Source organism: Frieseomelitta varia, unplaced genomic scaffold, assembly GCF_011392965.1.
Source record: "Frieseomelitta varia isolate USP_RPSP 00005682 unplaced genomic scaffold, Fvar_1.2 scaffold_272, whole genome shotgun sequence".
Lineage (NCBI taxonomy): Eukaryota > Metazoa > Arthropoda > Insecta > Hymenoptera > Apidae > Frieseomelitta > Frieseomelitta varia.
In genome coordinates this window covers 348256-361584 of record NW_025110004.1, presented here as the reverse complement: position 1 = coordinate 361584, position 13329 = coordinate 348256, and the positions used below count along the sequence as shown (strand labels likewise).

Below are 13329 nucleotides of genomic sequence, written 5' to 3'. Positions count from 1 at the left end.
AGACTTTTGTTAGTTTTTTGAGATATTAATATAAAACTGGGTAGAATACATTGAATTTTGCTTATACAAATGTTACTAAGACCCTCACATACAGTGGAAAGAACATTAACACGACAATCGGGCTACTACAAACAAGCCTGAACGAGCTAATAAGATGGTCAAAAAATTCAGGACTCAACTTTTCCCCCCAAAAAACTAAATTTATAGTCTTTTCCAAAAAACGAAAATTGCTTCAAAAAACCGAAACTATATATGGAAAATGTCGAGATAAACAGAGTCAACAACATAAAGCTATTCGGACTAACTTTCGACCAAAAACTGACATGGCTCCCCTATTTAAAAGCTCTCAAACAGGTATGTTCCCAACCAATCAACATCATGAAAGCCCTAGCCCACTACAGCTGGGGAGCAGACCAAGAAATTCTCTTAAAGACCTACCAAGCTCTAATAAGAAGCAAATTGGACTATGAATCAATAGTATAAAATTCAGCCAAATCTAACATAATTAAAATAATAAAACCCATTCAAAACACGGCACTCAGACTAGCCACAGGAAGCTACCGCACAAGTCCAATAGCCAGCATACTATTTGAAACCAAGAAAATGCCCCTCGAGCAAAGAAGAAAACTACTCAGTCTAAAATACGCTGTAAAAATAGCAGCAACACCGAATAATCCAACATACAACAACACTTTTGTCGGCAGATTAACAAAACCATCACAACAGAAACTCAAGACTCCCGGCACCATTCTGTACAAGACTAAAAAAATATATCCCAATACAACAGAAATTACTTCAACACCAATTATCGAACGCAATCACGAAAAAATAGTCCCATGGACATTAAAAACATCAGAAACAAACACCGACCTGGCTAATCACAAAAAAAAAAAAAAAAAAAAAAAAAAAATGAAAAAACAACATAGAACACAAACAGGATTTCCAGAAACTAAACAACACCTACAAGAACTACCACGAGATATATACAGACGCCTCCAAAACCAAACACGGAATAGGTTTCGCAATTGTCACAGAAAAACTCCACTAAAAAACAACGACTCTCCAACCACACATCCATCCTGACCGCTGAAGCATACGCTATACTTAAAGCACTACGGCACATCCAAGAAAGCAAATATCAATCAGTGGTAATCTATACAGACTCCTTGACTTCGATAAAGGCGATAACAAACACCAATATCGCCAAAAAGAATAGTCATACAAATGATTCAGGAAACATACACCGAATTTACCAACGACCACAAGCATATAATAATCACATGAATCCCGTCACACCAAGGAATTGAAGGAAATGAAAAAGCCGACTCCTTAGCCAAAGAAGCAACAACTGACCAAACAAAAGAAATCAATCCCACATCAAGACTAGCTTCAACGACCAAAGCGGAAAGAGAAGAATGGAACAGAATTTGGACTATGACAAATAAAACCAAAATACACGACATAGCACACCATTTCTATCAAAAAATACCAAACAACAATATAAGCAGAAAAGAATAGCTATGACTAGACTTCGAATCGGACACTCCAAGATCACAGACGAATACCTCCTAAGCAAAACAGAACCACCTTTCTACAACACCTGAAATCAACAAATCACCACCCAGCACTTGCTACATGAATGCAGAAAATACCAAAACATAAGAAGTAAATACGGATTAAATCGAAACACCGCCCTAACCTGCCAGAAACAACGAAAAAACGTTATCAGCTACCTAAAGAAGACCCAATTACTAGACCAGTTATAAAGAGACAATTTCACCACGTCGCTAAAGACCTCGTAGTCGATGCGACGCTAAACCCCCATTAAAAAAAAAAAATGTTACTAAGGTTTAATTAAATTAAATATCAGTTTAATCTGTATTGGAGTTGAGTTAGGCCACTTTCGATACAGTGCAGTGTAACCTATTCATCAGAATGAAATAAAATTTTGAGAAGATGGCAAAAAGGAGAAGAGAACCTGAAATATAATATTTTAGCAGCTGGTTTGTATTAATTTCTGAGATATTAATAAAAAGCTTTGAATACAATACATATATTAAATCTTGTCTATACATTATCAATACAAATCAACGTCGTACGATCGTTACTGTATATAGTCACCGTTAATTATCGAATAGCTGATGACATATTAGTGATATTGATTTAGTTTTTGTTTTCAGTATCTATATTGCAAAATTCCAACGGATTTTATCAACATCTAGGTAATTGTTAACCGGTCTAGTCACTTTACAGCCGGATTAATTAGATTAAAAGAAATATTTCAAATTAATTCGAATATGAATCAAGCAGCAGTTAATCCAATTATATATTATATTAGTAATATTTATATATTAGTAACATTTATGGAAAATTCAATGTATGTAGCGAAAGTTTTTTATTAATATCTCAGCAATTAATAAAAATTTTATATTCAGGATCGTCTTTTTCCCTCTCTGCCTTCAAAATTTCATTTCATTTTGATGAATAGATCGTACTGCACTACAGTTTTTTAAACAGACTGCTACAATGATGAGCATAACTGCTACAATGATGAAAAATTATCGATAATTTAAACTAGTAGTAAACTTTGTAGAACATCGTATGATAATCCACTTGATAACAGCACATAACCTCTATTTTGACAGTCCTTGAAATAGATATATTGTCAAGTTTATTATTCTCAATAATTTTTTCCTATAAGTAAATAATAGGTTTCAATAGATTCAGCCTTAGTTTCTGAAATATTCACAAAAATATATTTTATACTTTTTAAAGGACAAACTTTACTTTTTGGATAGTAGAATATTCAAAATTGTACAAATTATTTAGAATTTTGCTCTTCTCGCCGATTTTAACGACAAGAAATACCATGTAAATATGTTATTAAGAATATACTTCCTTTCCCGGGTTTCACAGTCAACTTATTTATTGTTCTGAATTATTCCAAAATTATGGTAGAATTTTTGACAGGCTTTCATAGATCGATGCTGATACTGAAAGATCTAATCATTTTTTAAAAATGAGAATTTGAATTAAATCTTTTAAATGGTCATAAGAAGGTTGCCAATAGTATGTCGATGTATGTAAAAATATTTTTAATAGTAAATATTATACGAGTATATTATAAGTTATATTTAATTATTTTGAATCGACCCATATCGCTGCATTCGTGCTTCTTTTGAATTATTGCCTTTTCCTGTATTTTTAAATTAGTTTTATTTCTTAACTTTCAAATAAACAAAAATCTTTTTTTTTAATATTGTTAATCTCAGTTAAATCAAAAGTGACAATTTTCTGGAAATTTAAATTATAAAGAAGTTGTACAGAATAATGACCTTAACAACATCTTTCGATGATTGAAAGTGTTAACTTCTAAAAATAAACTTCTAAACAATTACCAGTACATAGGTAGGAATTTTTTATGACTACATTACATAGGTAGGAATTTTTTATGAATAATATTATTATTATAAAACATTTCGACATTTCATTAACATTGTAGTTAGCTTTTTGTTAACATTGTAGACATTTCGTTAACATTCGTTACTCCAGTAACATTTCGTTAACATTGTAGTGAGAATTAACTATCATAATTACATACATATGTATGTATTTATTGTATGGACAAATTTGAATTAAATCTGTATCTACCACATAGAAACTACAAGTAGATTAGTTTCGTAAAAAATTGCAAAAATATTTAAACAGTCAATTATTCATTATATTATTCATTATATTTATAAGCTATTGTATATGTATATGTACTCATTTAATTTCTTTGGATCATTTTTATAATTTTGTTGTTAATTCATTTTCTAATGAATACCTATTACCTTCTCTTATTTACTTTTTTTTAAAATCGAAAGTCAGAAATCCTATGCATTTTTTATTTTTTATTTTTAAAATTTAAGGCGATAAAAAAAAGATAAAATTTTCAAAATTTTCATATTTACCATTAAATGATAAATATATTAGATAATAATTTTAATTTAGATATATCTGTTGAAGCACGGATTAAAATATTAAATTGAATTAAAAACTAATCAGTCTGCCAGGAATTCTTGGAAGAAGATCGTTAATTTCTTGAACAAACGACGTTCTAGCTTTATTTAGCATGGCTTTGAATGCGGTATTATTGCCCGTTTCGTATCGTTCAGTTTTTTCACGGAGACGGATGTGCCACGTACTTCTCGCCTGCAGTCTCGAGCTAACCTCTCCTTGAGTCGACACGACGCGACGCAGCGACGCGTGCTATTATTTGTTGCAAGTGTAACCATTTCTGCGTCACCATTTCACTTATACGTTGTACTCATATATATATATATATATATATATATATATCTATATGTAAGGTTATCTTACAAATTCTGATACGGAACGGTGATGTCTTCTTTCTGAAGAGTATATTGACTTCACGGAAAACAATAATAAACATCCGGTGAAAAAGAAATGTTAGTGTTTGACAAAAATTTAAAGTAAGGTTTTGTATAGAAATGTCTAATACGTGTCTTACATACTCTTATTTTTCAATATCTTTTATCTTAATTTCGTTTTCTGCTTTTTTGAAGGCATAATAATAATTTTTCAAATATATTTTATTATGTATTGTATAAGTATTTTCTAATATCATAACATTAGAAATTTCTTAAAAATAATCAAAAAAATATTTTAATTTAATAGAATTTTTTTCTGAAGAATCCATTGAACAAAAAAGAATGTACAATACATATATATAAAAAGTCGTATATACAGGGTGATTTACTTAACCTGAAATAACTTCTAATAAAAAATTGCTTAAGAGAGGCAAAATATGGCGTATCAATTTTTTGTGAGTTTTTAGTTGAACCATTACCTGGAATTTAATATTCTTCCGATTTATGATGAAAAAAATGTATAATCCAATTTAAAAAAATAAAGATGATCTTGGAAATTCGACACTCACAAAAAATTGATACACCATATTTTGCCTTCCTTTTGTATTAAACTTTTGTGTTAAACGATTTTTCATTAGACGCATAATTTAAAAGTTATTTCAGATGTGCAAATACATGAATTACCCCGTTTATGTGAAACATGAAAGTGACATGGATATATGTATGTATAGGTATTGATGTACATGAAATATTGTTGCTTTAAAATTTTAAATTAATAAATAGATTCTATAATATTTTATACTTTTTTAATTCTACTTGATATTTACTTATTAGAAATCATATTAAACAATACACGCATGAATTAACACTTTACTAACAAATAATTTTTATGATTTAATATTTTGTCAATATGTGTAAAAAAATTTAAATATTCTATATTTATTATACATGTTATTTTATTTATAATTATTATTTTATTGTCAATTATAAAATTCTCAATCATCAAAATTATCGATTTTTGTTCTCACATGGTAGTTATTTTATAATTTTTGAATAAATTCGATGATAAACTTATTTCTTAATTTCTTAAATAATAATTGTTCCGTTGATGATATAGATTAGTATAAATAAATTTTACTTACGTATCAAAATTTATATATGTTTCTTATAATTTTTCACTGATTCTCTATATAATTAAATGAATATATGTTATAAAAATTTTATATTAATGGTTAAATAAAATTTGTCAAATTATCATTCTTTGACATATGTCTGAGAACGAGATATTTTTATTGTTTTACTGAAAGTATAAATTTAGCATTTGAATTTAGCACAGTGAAGTGTTCGGTATTTTTTTGATATCCATGTTTAAATGTAAGAATCTATTTTTTAGAACCGGGAAATTATTAGCATTTTTAATTTTTAACAATACTTTTTATGTTATATGTCTTTTATTCGTTTTAATAGAGTGAATTAGTATTCTATAGTGCAATCGGTTTGAAATTCCACAAAATTCCGAGAATTTAATTGTTTTCGAAATCTCGTGCAAGTATTATTTATCCTCTTACCGCTAAAGCGCGCTTGGGATGCAAAGGAAGTATGTACATCCTGATATGCAAAATATGAGATTAGAACTTTAGTGGATTCAATGAAAACCAGTTAGCAATATATTTTTGCATACGGATTACATACGCACACTCAGTCGCGCTGATTCAATATGTCAGAATCATTTGTACATCTCGAACGAATAAAGAGAATCATTTTGTATCATCAGCAAAGAAAATCGCTTCGTACTTTTAACTGATAGAATTGCTCTAGTCATCGAACTATTTAAAATCGCCTAATAATCGATTATAACAATTGATTAGTCACCATATTGGCAAGAACTGCATTTACTATTTGAAACTACATCATTTTGGTCACTTTTCATATTTGTAATTATAGATTAATGCGTTATCTTTTCCAAGATTAATTTGGCAAGCGATACGCGAGTGTAAGTGAATGAAATCGTATAACCTCACTAGAAAATGTCGTCGACAGAAACGTTTTGCACGGTAGCTTATACGATGGTTTCAAGAAGTTTTCATACAAAACTGTCGATATTTTGAACTTTTATTAATTTCGCAAAAAAGAATCGTACAACAAATTTTAAAAAATCGTTATAAATAAAAGACTTCAATTTTTAAGACTAATTAATTTATTAAGCTATAGAAAAAGTTTTTTAATATTTTTACACACGTTTAAATTTTTACAATTTTCGAGGAAAAAATATCCTCACTTTCCCATCCGTTACATAATTAAATCATATTTCAAAACGAGAAACTGATAAGTTCTACTAAAAGTTGAAGCTTCACGTTTTAAAATAAGATCGAGATGATCATATGATTTTTTTTTTTTGAATTTATACTTTTATTGTCATTGATATAATTATTCTTTTCATTGTATAAATTGAAAAAAAAATCAAATTTCTCAAATTAATCAATATTATCAATATGTAGGATGTTTAAAATTATTTATATAGTGATCCTAACCCGCGAAGATATTTATTTAAAATTTCATTTTTTTGGCAGTCTGAACATCATTTTCTTCTATTTATCACCAGTTACGTATAAATATAAAATAACATAAACATAAAATAATGAAATATAAACATAAAATACATAAACATATGGCATAACATATCATTTATACTATTTATTTCTAACATGTAACTTTGCTTAAAGTTATATTATTTAGAATTGTCAATAGAATTGTCACACATTGCAAAAATGCAATTTATTATATTTTTCATAATAATTTATAAATATATAAATATAATTGTACATCATAAAAACATATTTTACGTGAGAAATACATAAATTAAAAAATAAAAATTCTAATAAAAATTCACTTAACAGTGAATGTATTCAAAAATGGTATTTAACTGTATTGTTTCAATGTTGTTTGCTTTTTTATCATGTTCAATTAAACTATATTATTAAATAGATTTCGTTTGTTATGTTAGAAGAAATATCTCACATTATTTCAGTAATCATTAAGTATATGAAAATATCAATTTTATTGTCTCTTTTGTCTCATAAAGGTTAAAACTGACAATTTTATCCTCATTTTTCACGATACGAGGAAATATCTAATTGTGGAAAATTAAAATTAGCGAAAAAATTTACATTATATGCATGTTCATGTAAATTTTATATTCGAAACTTTGTCTAATAATTGATTTATTCTTTAACATATTTGCCTAATATCTCTAAATATAAATAATAAATTATGGTTAAGTGAAGCATAACGTAAAGTACTGAAACGTAGTTAACAATTTATATCTATAACATGGATTATATTGATCGGTTGCAAATAATGTAGTTAAAAATCTATATTTAATGTTTATATTTAATTATATTTAATCTTAATATCTAATTAATGGAAAATCAAATGTTTCATTATATTCGTTATATTTAATTATATTTAATCATTATATTTAATCATTCATTATATTTAATTATATTTAATCTTAATATTTAATTAATGGTAAATCAAATGTTTCATTATATTCGGGAGTACAATATGTATCATAAATACTTATATAAGCATACTTAATTATTGACATAGCATTAACTCAAAGGTCAATGGTAGTTTGATTTGTGGAATAATAATATGAAATTTCAAATCAATTTCGAATTGATATTGTATAATTATTCTGTAGTTCCCAGTGTAATTATATGTATAATTTAATATCCGTTGAGAAACTAGATCGAGATTTCCGTTTAAACTATTGCAATTTACTAGCCATAGTTATCAACTTTAATCGTTTCTCTATTAAAATAAAATTTAACGATTTTTTACGCGAATATTATATATATAACTATATATATGTATAATATAATACGTATGAATATACGTATAGATATATATTACATATATTACACACACGCACGCACGCACGCACGCACGCACGCACGCACGCACACACACACACACATGTATATATAATTAATGTTTAAAGAAATATCATGACTACGAAAATCTTGATTATTGAAAACTCATTTCTTATATCACTAGAAATTTATGAGCTTGATAATTCTATAAAAGAAATAATTATTTTTATAATCCCTATTAAATAAATAATTCTATAATCTATAATTCCTATTAGAGAAATAATTCCTTTATTATTGTTTTCCAATTTAATGATTATATAACAGTAATCTCGATTTTATGCTTCTTTATAATGAGACAAACTGGATGTAAAATTTAATGAGGTTTAATTTTTTGTTCGGTAGCTATGAAGTTAAATTAATAAACAATAAAATTAATTTTCCAAAAAATATACATATTTAAGTATACATTATTAAATATTTATTATACATACATATATTTCATAATGTGTATTTAATATTTATCTATGATATGTTTTTAGTCTTTTAAATACTTGACAATGCACATTCGTTTGTACGTATTCATGAATTAAGAATACTGAACTACAATAAATATTTCCTTTACCTCATAAAATCGAAATATATGTGTACATCTCTCGTGAAATATCTATCAAAGGGATGTTTTTCAAAAGTTGTTTAGAAATAGTACGTTATATCATGTAAATTATTTTTTTGCACATCGAATTGTGAGATAAATTTTAAGGACAAATTAATTTTTTGAATGGAATTTTAAAAAATTATAATTAATATTTTTTCCATAATACGATGACATGCTGAGATGAATTCAACGATCTGTATATAATATTATTTACTTTTGTAAAATGTTATAAATTAGTATAAATGTTATATATTAGTATTAATGTTATTGATATTAATGTTATAAATGTATATAAATTAGTGAACCATTGTGAAATCAAATAAGCTTAAATCATTAGTAAATGAGCATGCTACAAACAATAATCAAACTTTTTACTTCTATTCGTGTTTCTTATAGTATCGATATAATTAATTGAAAATTTTATTTATTAATTTTTAATTGAGGGAATAGAAATAGTATCATTAATTTCTTTGTTCATATATGACTTCAAAAATAATAAAAATAACAAGTTTCTGTGGTGAATTATGACACAGTGGAATTTACAGAAAGTAATTTTATTTAACTAGTTATCTATATATTTTACAATATAATTAATAATTATTATGTGATAATATACTGTTCTCGCACGTGTTTCGCTATTGACAATACTAATAAGAATAGTGTGCTATACGCACGGTATGTCTTTACCCAGTAGCGTTGCTCATATCTATAGCATCCTGTGCTATTTACTATTCATCAGTTTCAATTGCTGTTACTGTATTATGAAACAAAAATATAATGAATTCTATGTAAAAAAATAAATTTAATTTTGAAAGTTCTCATTCGATCTGTAGAAAAGTAATTTATATCACATGTTATGCTCTTTTTTGTAAAAATATACTTTTAATAGGTTCAATTTTTTACGAGATATTTTAATTTTATGAATTAAAGAAAACACTTAAAGGTAAAACAACATTCATTTAATTTATTCATATGTTATATGATTATAATACAGTGGAAAATATAATGGAAATACATTGTAAAAATTTGTATTGAATATATTACTATATGATTGTTATAATAATTGTCAATGACACACAATTCTTTCTTTTTATTTTTAAATATTTGTTGCTATGAGATAAATTAAATTCTATGGAATAAAATAAATTATATTATATGTATCTGATTAAAAAATTATATTATTTTTCATAATTGCTACTGTATATGTCAGTAAAATTATATTTGATAAATAAAAACATTTTTTTAAGAAATATGAATTAAATCATTCAAATTATAGTAAAACAATTTTTTGTGCTTTACTCTAGCTGTAAACATGAATTTAAAACATGTAAAAGTATGTACGTATTCGAATTCATATATTTAGTAAATAACTCTGTATATTTGTTTACAAAGCATTCTAATTGTTCTTAAACGAAATTATGAGATTTTTTGATTATTTATAATGATGAACCTGTAATTATTTTATCAGGGCAAAGTTATTTTATCGTTCGTAAATTATAAACTATAAATTATCAATTTCTTATTTTAAATATGATTATATAAATTAATTATAGGATGTTTTGCTTAATTTCGTCTAATATTGTTAATAGCGGAGCAGGAAACAACTGTTTATATCATATTTTACCTTCATAATAATACTTTGTGTAATTAAAAAATCATATTTTTATAATTATCTAATTTTTATGCATATAGATGAATATACTTGCACACCTGAAATAACTTTTAATTATACGTCCTGTTTTTTTAGTGAAAAATTGTTTAATACAAAAGTTGTATCTCAAGAAAGGCAAAATATGGCGTATCAACTTTTTTGTATATGTTGAGGGGTTCCAAAATTTTCAAGCTCATCTCTATTTTTTTAATTAAAAATATATATATTATCTATATATTTTTTTCATCATAAATCGAAAGAATATTAAATTCTAAGTGAAAGAATATTAACCCTAAGTTCTAAACTTAATAGTTAAGGAGATATTTTATGATAATTTATCTCGAGGATGAGAATTGCGTGGTATCGTCAGAGGATTCGACAATGTTTAAACACCAATGTTATTATTTTACGTTCGGATGTAGAGTTAGTCATATTCGGGCAATTCATTCTGTTGGTCGAAATTCTGTTCCAAATTCTGCAATTATGTAAAAATAGAAGTATTAACGCTAAAGGTACGTAACATTTGTGACATGGACGTGCTCCAACTCAGCGTGGCAAATTAGAAATTAGGAATACAATCCATATGTTAGTACACGACAGATTTCTCGACAATCGGGAACTAATCAACTAAGTGTACTTCGAATTCTTCATATCCATAAAATGCACCCATATCACTTACATATATTTTCATTAGGAGCTTCATTGATCCGACTTTCAAAATCGAGTGAAACAATTTGCTGAATAGTTTTTACAGCAAGGAAGTGTTGATGAAAGTTTTTTTAGAAAATGTATTTACGGACAAAGCAACATTTACTAATCACGATAATGTCAATTTACGCAATTTACATTGTTCCTATTGATAAGAGAAGTTAATCATCAACGTCCAGGGAACATTAATGTGTGGTGTGGCATAATCGGAAATCGAATAATTGGTCCACACTTTATTGATGGATGATTAACGGAATAAAAGTAGTTGAATATCTTGCCAGTTTTGCTGAAAGATGTGCTCTTACACATTCGTTCAATACTTTGATACCAACATGATGGTTGTCCGGCTCATTATTCATGTGAAGCACAAAAAGTGTTACAAAGATTATTTGAAACTCAATGGATCAATCGTGGTCAATTTCTGTGGACACTTTGTTCGCCCGATCTGACTCTTTTAGATTATTTTTTATGGGATACGTTAAATGAGAAAATATACAATCAAGCATCAATAATGAAACAGCGAATTCTACAAGCGTGTAGTGTAATTAGTGCACAATGAATTTAGAATGCCGTTGATTCATTGATTCCACGATTACAAAATTGTATAAGTGTTAACGGACACCATTATAAGCATTATAAGATAGGATAAGATAAGGTCACTTATGTTTATAAATTATTGAAAATAATAAATTATCGTAAAATATCTTCTTAATTATTAGGTTTAGGACCTGTTGCGTGGCGATTTGAATCCACGTATTAGACGTTGATTTGATCGATAGCTTGCTGCCTACAACGTGAATGAAAGGCAGCTGGTTCAAGTAAAAGTTTGATTAGTGTTAGGTTGATAGGATTTTAATTTACTCGTCAGAAGTAAGTTTTCATTGGATGATTTAAATAATCTGACGAACATGAATTATATCAATAAAGAATGTAAGAGCAAATAAGTAAGATTGGATAAGTAAGAGAGTAAGTTGATACATGTAAGAGTGCTGTGAGAAGATTGAACGCGCTGAGAATGCTGAATGAGACACTCGCTTGAACTCCTGAAAACTACTGACTTTTTTTTTTTTTAATTAGTCAGGATGTCTTGTCTGCAGTACCTTGGGCTTGGAGTGCCCTTTAACCTGCATTTAAAATGATTAGTGTAATATGGTGATGTTGTTTGACGTTTGTGCGGGGAGTTTGTTGAGGTTGTGTATGCAGGAAAGTCAAACAACCTGCAGGTTACTGATTTTTTTCTTCGTGAATTGGTCTTATATAGATGTAGATTCTATTGTTTTCCCCGGGGTCACGGGATTAGGCAGGTAAGCTTGAATCAAGATGTGTCGTTGAGCGAAATCGGTCTCATAAAGTAATAATTATCTTATGGGCCTAGGATGCGTCCCTTGCAATATGTTTTATATTTATTTATGGCGAGGACAGTTGCGATAAAGACTACAACAATGAAATTATAGAAAGTAATAGAAGTACGGTCACGGGAAATCCTTGCCGTGGAGAAAATGATAAATTTGAAAATTATTATTCCTGGCTCGATGAATTTATTTTTCGTATCACAGTTTGGCCTTTACTGTGTTCGAACAGGACCAATCTAGGGTTATTTTTTTACTTAAAATTTAATATTCTTTCGATGAAAAAAATATATAATTTAATTATGAAAAAATATAGTTTAATTTAAAAAAATAGAGGTGACCTTGAAAATTTTGAAACCCGTCAATAGACACAAAAAATTAATACGCCATATTTTGCCTCCCTTAAAACCATACTTTTGTATTAAACAATTTCATTAGACGCATAATTAAAAAGTTATTTCAGGTGAGCAAGTTGTAGCCGTGATATTCACCCTGTGTATTTTGTGAATATATAGTATTCTTCTGTCTATTTTGAACGACACTTCATCTGTTTGATCATGGCACTATTTCTGGACAATCCATGTGGATTGAAATGATACATTCAATATTTAAAATGTTTATTAAACAAATTATTTGCATTTTTATGAAAAACTATTTATTTTCGGATTAAAAGTAAGTTTTTTTAGTTAAACGATCTAGATCAGAGGTGGCTAACTGG

The 13329-nt window shown here is 27.3% G+C and overlaps 1 protein-coding gene across 4 annotated transcripts in view; it reads left to right on the top strand.

Moving 5' to 3' along the window:
* The window catches only part of LOC122528952 (inositol-pentakisphosphate 2-kinase), a 211599-nt gene that overhangs the window by 100034 nt on the left and 98236 nt on the right, over positions 1 to 13329 (top strand). Inside the window, exon 1 of one of the 4 annotated variants that reach the window (XM_043654621.1) lies at positions 4432 to 4451. The exons of the other annotated variants lie outside the window; for them this stretch is intronic. Within the exon in view, the coding sequence (XP_043510556.1) occupies positions 4450 to 4451 (2 nt within the window). The 5' untranslated portion in view covers positions 4432 to 4449. Of the gene's footprint in view, positions 1 to 4431; positions 4452 to 13329 lie in introns of those variants that run through there. 4 annotated transcript variants of the gene reach the window in all.